The 18,227-nt window shown below is 37.3% G+C and overlaps 1 protein-coding gene across 4 annotated transcripts in view; it reads left to right on the forward strand.

Moving 5' to 3' along the window:
- The window catches only part of WAPL (WAPL cohesin release factor), a 71,193-nt gene that overhangs the window by 36,184 nt on the left and 16,782 nt on the right, over positions 1-18,227 (forward strand). For 2 of the 4 annotated variants that reach the window (XM_030488850.1, XM_030488853.1), the window contains 5 exons: positions 6,162-6,257; positions 9,386-9,538; positions 9,788-9,924; positions 11,930-12,041; positions 17,232-17,459. In XM_030488850.1, coding sequence (XP_030344710.1) covers positions 6,162-6,257; positions 9,386-9,538; positions 9,788-9,924; positions 11,930-12,041; positions 17,232-17,459 — 726 coding nt within the window. The remainder of the gene's footprint in view (positions 1-6,161; positions 6,258-9,385; positions 9,539-9,787; positions 9,925-11,929; positions 12,042-17,231; positions 17,460-18,227) is intronic. The other 2 variants (XM_030488852.1, XM_030488851.1) reach the window with 2 other exon arrangements.

The following is an 18,227-nucleotide window of genomic DNA, read 5'->3' on the forward strand; positions in this document are numbered from 1 at the left end:
AGTTGCATAGTTCCCAGTAATTAACTCAGTGCTTTAGTAATTAGGCAAAATTGTCTTCACAGCTCCCATGTACTGTATGAGCATGATTGGTGGACTCAGCTCTGTCTGACATTGTGTATGTTTAGATAATAGCGTGATGCAACAAGAGCACATCCTGAGAGTGAAACAGTTGGTGCTGAGGGCGCGGTGTCCCCATTATACCCATCTAGAAGTCTTTACTTTGAGTTAGCTTTATTCTGATCTGCTTTAGGGAATGCCCAGTAACAGCTGGTGTGAGGTAGATGCTCCCTGGAAGAGCATCTTCAAGATTGGTTCCATCAGAAGTCAGTCAGATAGGTGTACTCAGAGACTCGGTGATACAAACCACAGTGTCGTCACTGAGCACAGCTGGGGGATTTATTTGAAAAATGTTTTACTGGTACAAATGGAAACACTTACATGGGTGTGCACACACATGTACCCCAACCGTATGACCCCTGGAATTTCATTGCTGTTGTGGTTTTGTGAGGCTTTCCTGTTAGTAGATTGATATACTTTAAATAGATCAGTATTAACAGGGAGCACGTGCAGGGGGATGTGTGTGTGTCTCTGCCTTTACATAGCAAAGTAACCCAAAGAGGGCAGGAATTTAGTCTAACAATTTTTACAAGGACGTGTTTGTGCCAATAAGTTACTTGCTGGCAGACACAGGTTTTTCTTTTCTTTTGTTTGATATATGTTTCCCGTATTGTGGCATTATGTCTAAACGATTTTACCTTGTCCCTTTTAATTGGATATAACATAAGTTTTGGGACAAGTCAGTAACCGTAACCATACGGCTTCTGCCTCTGAGCTGACCAGCTTCGAATATACTCAGTATAAGCAGCAGACAGGACACCATTACCTGTTTCTGTTTAGGAATGAATCTCACGTTTATCAAACTGTCCTGTTTCTTCAAGATAAATTTTCATGTCTCACTTGGGTGTCTGACCCATCGTCTTGTTCTGCCCTGGAGGCCTCCTTTTGATCTTTGAGGAAGGAAAAACATTTTGCAGTTCTACAGAAGTCTGATGCAAAAAAAGCTTCAGTGACATTTTCCCCTCCTGCTCATCATGTTGTCTGCTGCTGATACTCTTCAACCTTGTCTGACTAAGAACTTGTAGTTGTCTAGCTGTGTGCATGCCTAATGTTTTTTGTGTACTGCATTAAATGGTGTAGCAGCTCATGATTAAGTGGTCCATGGCACCCAGAGGTGAATTATTGGCACTAATCTGCTACTGTGATCCAAGTAATGGAGATTTGATTCACATTTTGAACACTGAATAAATGACTTCATCCTAGTTTGCTTCTGGTTTTTAGCTGCTGTTGGAAACTGCTATCTTATCTGGAGTCCAAATTAACTTTTTCTTGTGTTACATACAAATGGCTCAGCCTTTGCTGAATTGGTACTCCATCCTCCTCTTTTGAAGTGTAATTTCTTTTTCTTTGCTCTGAATTGAATGTTCATTCCTTTCGCTTTTCAAAAGAAACAGTCCATTATGAATAGTTCTGTGCTGCATAACATACTTGTTGTCTTTTTCCTGTTCAAACTGAGACATGCAGGACAGAGTAGTACTCTTAATGATTATGAATACTGAGTGATAAATAATTATATATTTTAGTTAATTGGTTTGGGATTTTTTGGGAACTGGAAGCATCTGGCGTACAGTCTTACTGAATGCCCTTCAGATACAAATAATGCATTTATCAGGATATGTGTTAAAAATGGCTTTTTGGGGGGTTTTCTTTTCCCATTGTCTTCCATCTTGGAAAGCATTTTTGCCTGCAAATAGCTGCTGTCTTTCTTGTTTTGCTAGTATTTTCAGCATGACTCATGTCCCTGGCTCATATTTTCTGCTATTCTTATATCTCTGAATGGCAGGCAGTGCTGTATCCATATGTGCAGAGTGCCAACTCTTGAAAATTTCATCATGATGCTTTCAGAGATGGGAGGTTAAGCATGACCCATAGTTTATGCCATTTAGAGATGATTGTATAAAACTGACAACATGTGCATTTTGTAAAATCCCTGGCATTAGTTCTGGTTTTGCATCTCAGTTCACCTCCCAGAACCACATGCAGGGTCCCATAGTACAATACACTTCATACCCTCACTGGAATATTTGCACTCTTTCAGACATCTGTCTGAGTGTAAACAGCTGTCAGTTCTATACATATGAAAAAAGGAAACTTCTATTCAGCAGAAGCTCTTACAGCTGATTAATATTGCAGAAGTTATTTGCCTTAATAACACAAAATTCAAAGGAGTGGTAGGTTTCCACTTGCATCTATTCTAACTTAATCTTGAGAGGAAGAATTCCAAAAGAAAAGTCTGCATTATTTGAATGATTGCACGGTTGCCTTCTCTTTAAAGAGAAAGTAAGTCAGTTTCTTAAATTACTGCTACTTAAATATCAGTGTTGCTTCTTCAGGGAAGCTTGTTATCATAAGCATTTGAGTGGCCTTAAAAAAGCCCACCACCACCACCAAAACCAAATAAACAAACCCCTTTGCTTATGTGATAAAGCCCTTCTGAGAAGTGTTTCTTCATTAGCATTCATTTGATCTTTGATACTTTTCCTGGTTTCAGTTCTTTCAGACAGTAATCTTTTAGATTTTTAGATAGCAAGTCTACGTGGTTTTTACTGATCGATCAGTATTGGCGCAGTTTCTTTGCAGTTGTTTTGGAAATGCATCTTTGTTTTGTGTTGCAGGTCAAAATGTGAAGGTTGCTTTAAGAGGTGATTGTAAAGGAGTGATGTATTTGCCATGTCCATGTGAGTTGTGAGAGACTCCAAAGTCTCTTCATAATGCATTAGAACTGATTAGAACATGTTTCTTTGGAAAGCAGTGCTGGATTTTGGGGGGTGTATTGAGCTGTGTGCAGCTGGTGGGGTTGCTGGAGAGCAGTTTCTACTGGCTAATGAAGTATTACTGGAAAGGCATGGAATCACAGGTGAAATCTAAACGCTTTCAGGTTTAGATCTACAAGTGGAAGATACTACAAAGGATAGTGGCTAAAACTAACCTTCCATAGGTATTCAAGGTTTTAAGTAATTGCCATTTTCAGTTCCAGGTTAGATTATAGTACAAGAGAGCTATTAAATGAGATGTCCTCGTTTCTCAGAACAAGCATTTACTTGTTAATTACTTGATTTCTTACATGCGGCTTTCTTCTATATTGTGTTGGTAGTGCCTAAGGAATCTGTTAAGTGCCTTGTCACAAAACACTTGTGGATGCCCTAGCTTTTGATTTAGTAAAAGATTAAGGAAAATCAGGGAAGAAAAGCCCATTTTCGACTGGTAGCTAAAAAGGATGCCATCTTTGACTCAGGAAGCCTCTGAACTCTGATTATTTAGAAGGAATTGTCTTAATCTGTTTGCCCTGTTGAACTCTTTCCTACGCATCAGCTGTTACTCTCTGCTGAAGAAGACACACTAATGCTGTGTGGACCTTTTGATTACGCTGGTGCAGCTGTTTGTATACTTTGTTCTTATTCTGTACTGAAGCACTGAATTTGATCTCTGTCATCTGTGCTTCCTTGCTGTATGCGTGTGGATGCAACAGCAGTGCTAAATTCTGAAAAGCCAAGACTGCAAATGCTCCTGTTGCGTGGTGAGCAAGGGCCCGTCCCAGCCGAGTAAGACAGTTTTAATGCCAGCATGACTCTGCTCCCCCTGCACGTGACAAGGGCTGTGTTGAGTTTGTCATGGAGCACTGAAGAAGAAGGAACATGCAGGTAGGGTACAGGCAGCAGCTTTAGTTACTGAGCCAGCGAGTGAGGCATGCTCTTCGCTTGAAGAGGGATGCGGCCTGTTTTGCTTTGTGCCCCTGTTGTTTCTGCATGGAGCTGAGAGCGGCATACATCCAGGATCCTGTTGTATGGGTTGCACCTCCCTGCAGCATCTCCCTGCTGGGTGCACTGAGCCTGACACTGCTGTGGCAGAGACCTGAAAAGCTCTGTGCTGCTTGTAGCTGCCAGACAGGAAATTCAGGAATATTAATATATTAGTATCCTTTAAGCAGGGATAGAATACGGTCTGAGATTATAACTGAGATTTGGGACTATTAATAATGAATATCCTATGTTAATAGGACTTCTGGCAGCTGTAATGCAGTAGACTGCTGTCAGAACTGTAGTAGTTAAGCTTCCCTGCAAGGTTAAGAAGAATTATGCATCAGATTGATATTAAATATATGTTGTACTTTGATGCTGGTTACTTGATAGTGTGTTACTTCCTTGAATTATCCTGTATACCAGGATGTGGCACCCAGAAACTTAGACCCTCTCTTCCCAATCTTAAGCAAGCACCGAGGTAATCTGTGGAGCAATTGTAATTCAAGAAAAAACTAGTGAGTATCTAGAAAATATTCTGTTGTGGTTTTTTTTCCCATTACAAACATTTGTAAAACCTTGTATCCTTCAATATTAAAAAAGCATCTTTGTTACTAAGTTGTCCCTGGCTTGTTCATCACAAACCTTGAGTCAGATTCTGGTAAGACACTGCTGCTGAGAAATGCAGTAAGCTCAGGAGAGAAGAGAGTTAACCTTTTAGCGGTTTTTGTCAGCAGTTAACTTTTCTCAAATGAGGACCTATATGACACAGTCTTCCTTTTTGTGGAAAGAGATGTCCTCTCATAACTGTAGCAGCATGAACTTAAAAACTGATTTCTCAGTTTAACTTTTTGAGCTTGGAGAGATTGTCAGGAAAGCCTTATTTTGGTATTCCTGCATGTGGCCGTGGTGGCTTCATGTGGCTGCTGAATGACTTTATTGTCCATCACCTGAAAGTGTATTCTTTAAAAGAGCTTCCTCAGAAAATAGCTAAAGCTGTTGAGATGATGGCCATTGCGTACATGTTGAATGGTACATGAGCACTGCTTTAAAAAAAAAAAATTAATTTAAAAAGTCCAACTAAGTTAAGTTTCTTATGACCACATCAAAGCTCAGTATAGGAGGGAAAGAGTTTCTCCTGTCCGGAAACTAAAATGATGTAGTGCTTGACAAGTCTTTTGGGCTCTAAAAACTCATAGCTGAGACTTTCATTCTGCTAATATTCTTTGAAGTTTTGTTAGTCAGGGCTTTCTCGTCTCATAAAGAATGGAAGGATGCAGCTCAGTAACATTTAACAGTAATAGAGAAACTCTTGAAAATCTACTTTCTAGCTTTTGACATGCCAAAACCATGTTGTGCTTCAGAATGGTATACTTAGTCCATAGTTGGGGCTTCTAGGTTTGCTGCACATAGCCCCTTTGTGGGCTGTACCTGAGTCAGTTTCTGTTTTAAATAGCTGATAACTTACATTTAACAGAATTTTTTTTTAATGCCCAACTTTTGTCTATATTTTCCCTGTTTAAAATGCTATCTAAGTGCTAGTGAGGAGGTATGTACTTATACAGTTTACACAATATACAGCATGTTGGGAAAGTGTGAAAATAGTAATGCTATATTAGTCTGGAATATTATTACGCCATTAGATTGGTAAACTCAGATGCTAGAAATTCAATTTTGCCCTTGCTTCCTCTAAGAATTATATTTTATTTCCCAAAAATTCAAGGACAGTAAATCTTGATTTATTTTGATTTGCCTTGACACATTTTTGAACAGGAAGGAAAAAAAAGGCTTTTTGATTTATAATATGGATTAAGGCATTTAATTTGAGTGTTTTCTATTTCTCCAAGCATCAAAGTCTATATCAAATCTTCATTTTGATTCTAAACTAGTCATACTTTCTACTGACATGGTGTTTGCTAACATGTTGTTTTCCCCCTCATAACTGTCTGGTTTTGTCTATGTGAAGGTTGCAGACCTTTTGTCTTTGAATAAATTTAAACAGTAGAAAGACAGAAAAATCCTTGAAATATACGCACATCGTGTCTTTTGTCATTTGAATGGGTCTATATTGGTATGGGTCTTTAAACCCATGGGTCTGAATGGGTCTTTAAACCATCAGGTGCTTCAAAGTCTTAGAGATTTTCTGATATACATGATATAGAGAACTTGTGTTGCTGGGAATACAGAAGTGGGGGAAATGAAACTCATTTTACTTGTTGGGCTACATTATTGCTACAATAATTTTTGAGGTGCTTAGTGATTATTGGTAGATTTGCTTTAAAAATAACTTTTATTTTTATCTTCTAGTCTCCCACAAAAGCTGTATATAATGCTAGACACTGGAACCAGCCAGAATCAGAGGCTCTGCCAGCACCACCGGTTTTGAAAACTCCCAGTGTCCCAGTAAGTAGACTGTTGGGGTTTTTTTTATGTTTAGTAAATCTCCTTTTAAGATTTACTGATACTTTTTGAAACACGAGTTCTTGATATCTGGTAATGTCACAGTAATTCAGAGTGAAGTCTGCTTTGTGAGATGAGCTGTTGGGTATTTGATGGGAAAGAAATTGTCCATGGAAATACCTTAAAATGGGATAATTCATATCATTTCAATATACTGATACAAAAAAAATACTCCAGGTTATGTTCCCTAATCTGCTGAAGTTCAGTTTTCTCGCAATGGACTCCATTTCATCTTCTGAGAGAGCCCCTAGGATTAACTTGCTAAGACCCACAGAAATCTGCAACTTGCAAGTCAAAAAGGAAAAACTTAAAAAGAGATTTCATTTACCTTTCCTTTCTAATGGAGTAAATTATTGTGAATTGCTGACTTCAGTCTTTAGACACTATGAAAGAAACAAAATTTACTGTATACAACCAGAAATGTTAATATAACCATAGCAGATATAAACATGTCTACAAGAAGTAGACAAGAGGTGAAAAGTTCTGAAAGAAGCTTGTTTGTTCAAAAATCAGTGGTGGTTCTGAGGCTTAAGGTAATTGTTTTTTAATTCTTTTGAGACCCTAAGAATCCAGGGTCTTGGGCTTATGTATGTGTAAAAGCTGTTACTGATTATGTTAAGAGAGCATTGTACATTGTCAGTAATCTTAATTTCATTTGCTGCCTTGCTTTCAGTATTTGCCTGAGGACAGAAAATTGGAAAGTAGATATTTTTGCGGGGATAAGTCTTCAGCTTTTGCTGTTGTCACCCATTTCAGGTTTACTTCCTCCCCCCCTTAATTCCACATGTGTGTGTGTTCTGATACTAGCTCCTCTTTTATTTATGGTTGGTTTTGGTTGCATCCTTCCAGCTTTCTGAGCAGCCTGCCTTTCTTCCTTTCTGCCTGAAAAATGCAGATGACTCATTTTAAAATAACCATTACCACTAGTGTTTGAGGAGAGAGCAGAAATTTCAGTCCTGGCTTTCTCTTAAACCCCTTTCTCAATTTAAATTATGTGCATTTGAACTGAACCTTTTGTTGCTTACTGAATCTGTATTGATACTGATTTTTGTGAAGTTCTCTGATAGCTAACTTAAAGGCACATTTTGTCTGAGCCTTCTCAGAGAGGCTTTGAATATATCCTCTTCAGGCTAGGAAAATGTCCAGATCATTTCTATTCAGCATTTTGTCTTCTGTGAAACTTCCACTTTGTAACTGGAACCATCAAAATACTAATTCAGAAATATGGCAGAGGTTTGCCTGAACAAACCAGTTAGGGGAGTTTGTATCTGCTTCTCATTTTAAAATGTGCATCTGAAGTTACTTCAGTCACTTTTAAACCTTACTTTACGTGTATATTATTAATACTAAAGAGTTAAAAGATACATGAGCCTTGATCCAACCATTCAATGGTAATTTCTGCCCCTTTAATTTCAGTAGAAATTTGTTACCTGAAGATCTGGTTAAATTTGTCTTAGGTTTATGGTAAGAAACCTATAGCATGCAAACTGCTTATGCCAAGTACTCTTTCTTATAGTCTTCCCAAGCTCCCTTGGAATTTGATTTTAAGGGGAAGCCATTAACCAAGACTTGGACGAGATAGTTCAGTGGATCTCCTGTGTTCAGACTGATAAGATCAGAGTCCTCCAGTATGTGCTCTAAACCAGCTTTTCAGGGTGATGTATTAGCACTTTTCCACTGGAGCTTAAGTGAGCAAATACTGAAGTGCTGTACAGATAGAACACTCTGTTAGTGTAGCAGGTTTTGGCTTATATTTTGATTGTCAATGTACAATGCACAAGAAGGATTTATTTCAAAATATCCCCTGGAGTGAGTAACAGTTAATGCATCTTCTATGCCTGCATATTAATTCTATCTTTTTTCAGTCACTTAAAAAAAAAGTTCTAATTTTTCTGTGTAAGGAAACTAAGTACATGATTTTACTTTGAGACTGAGGGTGAATAAATGGTCACTGGCATTGGCACTTGTATATTTATAATTTGGCATTTAGAGGTTTTTTTTCCTCTATGTTTTCTGTAGTTTGTCTTTGCATCTGAATTTGTGCCAAAGAAGAAATCTGAAGATAAGCTGACATTTAAGCTTGTATAGTAGCATCAAACTAATACAGAGGAGTAGGCTGAGAAGAAACCTGTAATACTTGCCTGAGATGTCTGGGAACTTGTCAGTGGTTATTCTAGACCTAACATCAAGTTCTCTACTAGCTGTTATAAGTTCAGAATAGGTTTTGCTGTGTTTTGTGTTATAATATGTTGTTCCTAAAACATACTACAAGTATGAATAAGGCCAGTGTTCAGAGAATACCGTGAAGTTACAAGAGCATACTCTACCTGCTCAGGCATGCACCATGCCTCTCATTTCTCTGTGTGACAGTTTTTTACTGTTCACAAAATATGTATTGGTAGTCTTCTACCTACAGGCAAAAACCAGTTTGGAGTGTCAGGCTGGAGAGGTCGATTGATAGCTGTACCCTGAGTGCAGGAGTGCGGTAGCCTCCAGTAGTTAGAGGTGAGAATGGTAGGCATAAAGGTTTTTAGTTCAGTTTATGCTGAGACAGTGATTGCTCATAGCTCTGCTCGAATCCACACCAGTGTACTTAATGGTAGCTCAGTATAGCAACCAATTTAGTTCTGGAATCTCCAGTGTAAGGGGTTAAGATGCTTGTCACTATCAACAAATAATTGTTTTTAAACACTGAGCTTTGTTGGTTTAATTACCCTAAAACTTAAGGAACCAGTGTAAAGGACTTTTAGTTTCAGAATTTCACTGGAGCTTTCCCGACTACATAGAACTGGTTTTTGTATTTAAAAATGCGTTGCACTTACAACTCCTTTTTTCTGGGGGGGGGGGGGGGGGGGGGTGTGTTTTGTTTTTTTTTTTGTGTTTTTTTTTTTTTTCCTTCAGAGTAGATACATTATCACCCAGTTTAGGTACCTCTTGATAGTGTAAGGCAAGGACTAAATAGTCCCAAAATGTGAGTTTGACAATTGCACACCTGTACTGTTTCCTGATGTATTTAGTGTATGTTTACGTGCTCAAAACACCTGCCCATTTTAGCACTTTCTTATTAATAGGTAAGGCTATCTTCAAAGGAGGCAATTCATAAAGATGATGGAGTTTTTAAGGCTCCTGCACCACCTCCCAAAGTGATAAAAACTGTGACAATACCTACTCAGCCCTATCAAGAGATAGTAACTGCATTGAAATGTAGGAAAGAAGACAAAGAAGTAAGTATTCTTAACAAATTTTTAAGATAAAGAATTATTAGTAATCCTAAATACTGAAGGAACAGTGTCAAAATGAAATTTGGCTTTCCTATTAAAGATAATATTTTTATCTAAGTAGTTGAATGGCCTTCATTAACTTCTTAATGTTTCCTTGCACTCAAAACTGAATAGATTTTTAAACTGTAGTTGTTAAGGTTATAATCAATCCCAAGAGCAACTTACCTAGGTCACAATATTTGTCTCTTCCAGTTATACACTGTTGTTCAGCATGTAAAGCACTTCAATGATGTAGTGGAATTTGGTGAAAATCAAGAGTTCACTGATGATATTGAGTACTTGCTAAGTGGATTGAAGAGCAATCAGCCCCTAAACACACGTTGCCTTAGGTAAGATATCTATCTTAATATAAAAGACTGACCTTACATTTAAAAGAGATACTGAATTAAATATTTACCGATGAAGTGACCATGCTTTAAAGTGCTGTTTGGGTAATTACCTGGCACTTCTATAAAGAGTATAAAATTGGAAAATAATCATCAAGGTGACATACAGTGAATAATCAAAAGCAGGCTGACTAGGAAGGTGAAATAAAAAAAATTAGAGTAAGCGACATCTTCAACAGATTGCCTTGCTATAAATTAACAAACACCACTTCTATTTATTTAGTGCAATCTTACGTGCAGTGTCTACTCTGTTTTTTTTAATGCAGAATTCAATTCTAAAATAAAATCCTTAAGACTGGAAAGGTTGCTGGCTATAGTCTAGAACTAATGCAGTAGAAATACTGTTTAACTCCAACACTCCTGTTCTTTATCTTCTGTTGAGAAATAACATGGCTAGCATTCACCGGAGGTATTGTGGCCTCAATATTAATTAGAAGCTTTATCTCGAACTGCTCATTGTACTCGTGAATATTCAAGTTACTGTGAAGTTAGTATCAAAAAATGTTAGTCTTGCTTTGAAAAAGTTTATTACTTGATGTTGGTGTCCAGTCCCTGGACATAAAAGTAATTAGAATGATTTCCTGTAACAATGTAATCGTATTTTTAAATTTTTTTTTTTATTAATTTATTTTAAAATTTTTTTAGGAGTGGTAGATTTTTCTCTCTGTTCAGCAAAACTAAAATGGTAGAGAAGGAAAAATGAATCCACAGAGACAGGTGATAAGGAGACACTTGAGATCTGACTGGATAAGAAAAAGCTTTAATGCTTTTGAGAGCTAGTTTAAAAATATATTCTTCATGTTCCTCAAAAACTACCACTGAATATTGTTGCTGGAGTATAAATACAAGAAATCTATTATCCAGTTTTTATGTACTTTATGATAAGTATAAATTAATACTATTATGAGTGCACTTAATTTGCTCGTACGGCAAGCTTCCTAACATCTGAAACTGACTTATTTACTTTCCAAATTTATATTGTGGAATGTAACTTGTATAAACACCATAAAAATTTTTTCTTTCAGTTAACAAATTAAAAGAAAAGTATTTTTCCAAAGGAAATCAATGTGTAAGGATAGGAATAGACGTAAAAGAATCAGAAACTGGTAGGTAAGCTCTAACTGGTGCTGTTGTGATTGGAGACAGAAAGACACTTTTTCTTTAAACACCATACTGTATGAATCTTTCATAGTAAGATTCCTCAATAGAGTCCTGATTGCAGAATCACTTCCACATTACTCCACATTTAAAAGAAAATTATTTTTCATAGTCTATATGTTGCACTGTGCTAGAAATGGCAGACAGCTTGCTAATAAAACCAGGGGAAGAATTCTGTTATTAAAATAGAGCTGTTATGCTGATCACTGATTAGACTCAGTAGATTTGTCATATTTTTCCTGAAATCTGTAGTGTTTTCATCAACCATAAATACAGCAATGAATATTAAAAATGTTCGGGGGTTTTTTTGTAAAAGTATTGTCCCACATAAGCGGGACTAATCAGCTAGATGATAGATAACTGTTAGATAGTGATGGAAGCTCGCATTTATAACTTTTCATAATGCTTTGATCCATGATAAGCTCTCCTGTGCTTCTAAATCAGAGCTTTGTGCTTAATCCGTGAACGTTTTATTTTCAGTTTAACTATTTTGAATTATTTTAACTTTTGTTTGAAAGAAGCGAGTTCAGGGTACCCTTTCAAATCCTCTTTTTAAGCCAACCTTAAAATAGAGCAGACATAGTTTGGTGCTGGTAAGCAACAGCTGAATAAAATGCTGCTCTGTTCACCAACTACAAACTTGCTTTATACAGATTTTAGAAGAAACATCCTAACAGAGTTTGTCAGGGTCTGAGGTACATGGTCAATCACATTTTGTAGGCTTGTTTAGCTGCCGTATATGTAAATGTGCTCATTTTAGTTGTTCTAATCCAGAATTAATTTTCTTCAGTGTAATCAGCTTGGCGACAAAGTGCGCCATGCCCAGCTTCCGAATGCATCTGAGAGCACATGGGATGGTAGCCATGGTTTTCAAAACACTGGATGATTCACAACACCATCAGGTATGGATACCTTGTGTATTTCATTAAAGTTTCATAATACCTGTCTACTTTGTGTGAATTTTGTGTACACATAATACAAGGTCAAGCATCCAATATGGTGTGCATCTGGGACCAGTGGCTTCAGTTTTGAAATCTGTAGTGATACGAAAAATAAGAGCACCTACATTCCAATGACAGATTCCTCTTCCACGGTTTATGTGCTGCTGGATTTGGAAATTCTTTTTTTTTAAAAAAAAAAAAAAAATCATTTAAGCTTTTTTAAAAACCTGACTGTACTTTAAATTGATATTTTATATTTTCTCTTAAGCTTTTTTTTTAATAATTTTATTGCTGTGTTTATACTTTCCTTCAAATAAAATACTTTTAAAAGGAATCCTCTCTCCTTTTATTTAAAGATGGCTCTAAGTGCTCATCTCCAGACTTGCTTGTATGTGAATTACTGCCTTTTCTGTAGCTGTTGTGGGGCATTTTTCATGGCCTGTGCTTGTCTCCTTGAACAGTGCTGTAACTGCAGTCGTAGGATGCTTTGAGTGTGTTCAGTATTCTATGGTGTATCTAGGAAAGGGAAATTACTGCTTATGGTAACATGACCTAAGAGGTAAAATCTGAAGCAGTTTGTGTTTTCCTTCTTATCAACTTTACAAGTTCAGTTCAGCTGTAATAGAAAATGCTTCTTGCGGGTGGTGATATTTTTCCAGGGGTTGGAAACTGTGTCTCTGTGGGGTATCCCTTGAGGTATTGTTCCAAAAGCTGAACACAGGAAATGTTACTTGAAGTGGGTAGTAGATACATATATCCAGTCAGCTCTATTACGTGTATTTAATAGCTCTAGAAGAATAATATACAATGCAGAAGGAAGCTTTGCACCCACAGAAGGAGATGTTTAAGAGATCGTATTTGACATCTTACTGTGGGTGGGGGGAAAAAGCTGTAGAGCTTTAAGTAACTTATTTAGAATAATAGCTTCTTTTCCATCTCCCTCAAAAATTAGCAATGGTTAACTGTAAAACATAGGAACCAGGTTCAATGCATTCGTCATGTTGAGACCTGTCAAAATAGTGCCAAGCGATACTAGAAATAAAAGAAATACAGTCACGCTACTTAGGACAATTGCCACCACTGAGTTGCAGAAGATCTGCAGAGGACAGCTCCAGTTCCTTGGAAAATGTACAAGTCTGCTCGGTGTATTTTTGGCTGTCTTTTAACAGTTACCATTATTCCTTCATTTTCAAAAGAACTAGCACATACAGTTCAAAAGGAAATTGCATACTATTATTAGTCTGCAGTAACAAGAAGCATTGATTATATTCACTATTTTCAGTGTATTTGATGAAATGCTCCTTCTTGTCAGAGGGGAGGAAAAAAAAGGTAGTTAACGTTTTAGTATTGTTACAGTGCATTCTTGGTGCAGGTTATAGAGTATTATAAAATTACTGATTTATCAAAATACTGTTAAATGGTAAACTATCTCTACTGACAGTACATGCTTCGACAGTGACTTCTGTATAAGCTTGCTGTCTTTATATACTGCTCTTATGTTCAACAATTAATTCACTAACATTTTAACTTGTTTAAATAGAAATTTTTCCACAAAATCTCAGTGCAAAGTAAATCAATAATAAATCACACATGGCTTAAATGCATTTAAGTTGAATAAGGACTGGCGGGAAAAAAGCATAATTATTTTGTTAATACTTCTTTAAAGTATTTTGGAGATGGGAAGACTGCCACGGTGACAGGGCTAATGGAAGCAAATATGAGCATATACTGCACTGATTATACTTTTACAGTGGAGTAGACTGAGAAAGGGGGGGACTTTTACATTTCCGTGAGAATATGAAACAGCAGTTGCAGAGGTATTTTTTAACCAGCAAGGAAAACAAAATAACCAGTTATCTTACTGAGCTGTGCCCCAAAATATTTACATGAATATTACTTGTTCCACCAAATTTTTCCAGTAGATTTGTCTTTAAGCTGCAGTTTCAGTTTTTAACTGACTGTCTCTCCAGGTATGCTCTGAAAGCTTTGGAGTATTATTATTTTTTTAAATACAAATGATACCTTCACTGTAGCTGTCAGTAGTTAAGCACAGAAATGCAGTTTTGTAATGTCTTCAGCATGTGAATAATAAAAAAAAAAAGTGCATTAAATGTAGTGCTGAACCCTAGAAAATAACCATCTGTTCCCCGAAGCTGGAGTATAAATAGAACAAGCAAGGGAAGACAAGGATGAGAGTGGGTGTAAATGGTCTGCTGTTTCTGGAGTGTATGTTTGACTAGGATGTTTTCCTGAATTCGGTAGAAGTATGGATTGCAACTCCATAGTTAGATGTGCCACAAAATTTCTGTCTAGAGCAAATCTTATTTATTTTACTTTTTTTCTTCTCTCAGCATTTGTTTGGAAGCAGAACATGTTTTAAGCATCTTGAGGAATAGAATAGGAAGGAAAAAAAGCCCCCATAAAAAAAAGAGCTTCACTACTGCAATCCATAGGGTGGGATTTTGAGGGTTTTGTTCGGGTGTTTGTTTTGGTTTTATGTGTTATTCCCCACTCAGAATTGTGTGTACGGTAGGGCATGAGATAGGGCTTTCAGAAACAGTTAACCACATTGTCTAACAGGGAAGATCAGAGCAAAATGTAAAGATGTTATATCTAAGGTTAAACTAACTTTCCTCTAGGGACTAAGAAAAATTAGTTTTAGAAAACCTCTATCACTGGCATGTAGCTGAAGAAGGTTTGTTCCATGTTATAAGCACCATTCACTTTTGAAGTCCTTACTTTTCTTACAGGAAAAACAGGAATTTCCCTGTTGCATGTAAGCATTTGGAGGCTTAGTGGCCTGATTTGCCTTCTGTATACGTGCTGTTGCGGGAACCTAATTCTTGTTACACATAGCTGCTCCCGCTCCTTCTTGCTTTTCAGGCAGTCCTCCTGTAGCCTGAAACCTTCTGTGTAATGTCTTAGTCCACTGCTTAGGTCCCTTCTGATTACATTTAAGTATCTTAAAACCTGGGTGGAAGGCCTGAAGGGAAGCGTTGGCAGAACCTATGTGGAGGGAGAACCATTACTCTCTGCATAATAGTCGGTTGGATTGTGAAGAAGGGAGCCTGGGACAAGCGAGTGCTTGGGCTTGGTACAGTCTTACAAAATGAGTCTGTTTGCCCTTAGTAGACTGAGTGGTGATCCAAGAACAGCCTGACTTCCTGAAATGCCTAAATGTTGGCAGCCCAGATTATAAATTCAGCAGTTTCCCTGTATTAACTGGTGCACAGTTTCAAGTTCATAGAAACTTCTTGGGGGGCCTAAGCATTATTTTATTTATTTAATTATTTATTTTTATCAGGAAGCTCGCCTAGGTAATGCTGGTCACTAGAAAATAGTTCTTCATAGATGTTGCTTTGTTAGGTCCCACACTGGATGAACAACAGTTAGTAGAGTAACCTTTGGTTTCTCTGGGATGCACGTGCTCCTGTATCCTGTTTTAATAACTGCCATTTGGAAGGAATAGAATTGTCTTTCAGGAACCTGAATTTTCTTGCAGTTTAAGTCAGTTGCAAGTGAATCCAGAGTAAACAATTTCTATAATTAAAATGATAAAATTGCAAGGTTTATTGGAGAAAGTTAATAGAAATTAAGGGAAAACAATGTATCTGCCCTGTCTGTGTAGACAAGCCACATAGATTACTTTCTGCCTTAGATCTGCAAAGGCTGAAGGAGTGATATTCACAGCTAAGATTTATTTTTTTATTTTTTAAACAACATTTTGTCTTGAGGTTGTACTCATGAAAGGAGATGTAGATTTGGAAAACTTTGTGTCCTTCCTTCAGTATTCCAAATGTGTCTTTGGTAGTTAGATTAAAGTCTCTATTCACCTGAGGGTTTCCCTGATTCAGACAGGAAGGAGTTTTAACATAGCTTTTGATAGACTGTAAGCTGCCTGATCCTGTTTTGGAAATGCTGATACTGCTTAGTATGACTAGGTGTGATTATTACTTGCTTCTAAAATAAACAGAAGCAGCTAACGATTGCTTTGGTGCTTGGTTGAACTCTAAACAAGATGTTAATCTGCATGACACAGGAGTTCTGCTCTTTCCTGTTGAGCTGTACAACATGCACATCCCAGAATTGGTTTGTCTCCATTTTTTAAGTTACTTTTTACTGAAAAAAATTGAATAGGTGCATACAGCATGTTGAACCCACTAAGACACACACATACACAACCCACCCCACTCCCAGCTTTTTTCCTCTGGATATCATCAGAGGTTTCTGAAAGTATGATGTCCAGCACAACTCAGTTCTCCATGAACATTTCTCCTCTTTACTATAACTTGGAGCTCACCTGGATGGGTGAGTCTCTTGGTGCAAGTACTGTACTTACCAGCACTAGGGACTGATAGCTTTGCTTTGATCTCCTCACTGTCATTTGTCCCTTCCTGACAGTTGCCTTCTGCCTTTGCATTTCTGGATCCTAATGAAGATGAAAATTAATTCCTTCTTGAAGAAGGATTAAGTAAGAGGTCTCTACACCAATTCTGTGTAAGATAGGGGTGATCAAGATAATGTAGGGGAAGCTGGTTTGTACTCCGTTTTGCTTCTGAAAACCAGAATTCCGCTGGTAATTAAATATGTTTATGCTGGAAGGATTTGGGTGAACTACTGATGGACAGCCCTATTTGGCAGAATCGGAATGTATGTCACCAAGGACTTTGTTCCCCCACCCAGTTCATATGCAGACACTGTCCCCACAATCTCCGTATTTTCTGGTGCTGTCACCAGCTTATCCCATCAAACAAGAATGTTCACCTACCTTGCTGTGTACCCCATGCTTTTCACTTTGTTCCCCTGCCATCTGTCTCTTCTACAATACTGTGTTACTGGAGTTACCATTTCTTACTCTCTCTGCAGCACTGAGTCCCTTAAAAGTAGAAAACCGTGTTTTTCTACTAGGGTTTTGTAAATGTGTTAAGTGATTTATGTCTCAGTTGTATTGGTTAGAAGAATGCATTAGTAACTTGCTAGAAGGAGTCAATGTACAACAGTAAGTACTCATGCAAGTGGTAGCATAGACTGGGACTTGTCAGGCTTTTTCTTTTGTGAATCTTTGTTTATTAAAAATTGTAAAAGGTCTGCCTAATGATTCCTAAAACCTGTTTTGTTTTGTTTTTTTTCCCTTTCCTCTCCCAACCCAAGAATTTGTCCCTTTGTACAGCAGCTCTAATGTACATTCTGAGTAGAGATCGTTTGAACATGGATTTGGACAGAGCTAGTCTAGATCTGATGATACGGCTTTTGGAATTGGAACAAGATGCTTCCTCTGCCAAGCTGCTGAATGAAAAAGACATGAATAAAATTAAGGAAAAAATTCGGAGACTGTGTGAAACTGTTCACAACAAGCATCTTGATCTGGAAAACATCACGGTGGGTATCGTGCTTTTATTTGAAAGCTTTGGCAGTAGTGGAATGCTTAATAAAATGGAACTTGGAAGCATCATCCTTAATTTCCTATCTCCCAGCTGAGGAGTCATGACATTTTGTCTGTGTTTTACGTATATGTGACTGCACTGCAAGTATTGCCGTCTTTAAATCTGAATTTTTTGTTTCTAAGAGGCTGTTAGAAGGATAAAGTTCTGATGTTCTCCGGTTGTTTGATTCACCATTCGCCCCTGCTAAGGGTAGCTATTTAAAGGTAGCAATTGAAAAGCATTAACACCTTAAATAACCATGTGTTGAAAGACCATGTTTAGGTTATTCGACTCTATTTCTTTGCCTAAATTTTATATATACGTTCACAAACAATGTGGGTTCTTAGGTGGGAATAAGAGCATTGTGTGTTAAATTGAAAATGTGGTGCAGGTTCTCCCATTAAAAATAAAAATATTTGTCCAACAGAAATGGATTTCTCTCTGCCCAAAGTGTGGTGGCAGATCTGTTGATTATCATAAATGTGGACGATTCTTTTTTCCTTCCTTTCTCAAACACACTTGTTTTTATGAATGTATCTTCAGCTGCAACAGAGTAAACTGATTTTGTTTAAAAATAAATTTGGCCATGGTTTGATGCTAGCAGCAAGCTAGCTTGAAAAATAAAGGGTAAGTTGCAAGGCTTTTTAAGAGTATATTTAAAGAATTGATGACAGATTGAGTAGATGAGTGGTCATAAATGGCAAAAATTAGTAATGTGGTTTTG

The sequence above is a fragment of the Strigops habroptila genome, chromosome 5, assembly GCF_004027225.2.
Source record: "Strigops habroptila isolate Jane chromosome 5, bStrHab1.2.pri, whole genome shotgun sequence".
Lineage (NCBI taxonomy): Eukaryota > Metazoa > Chordata > Aves > Psittaciformes > Psittacidae > Strigops > Strigops habroptila.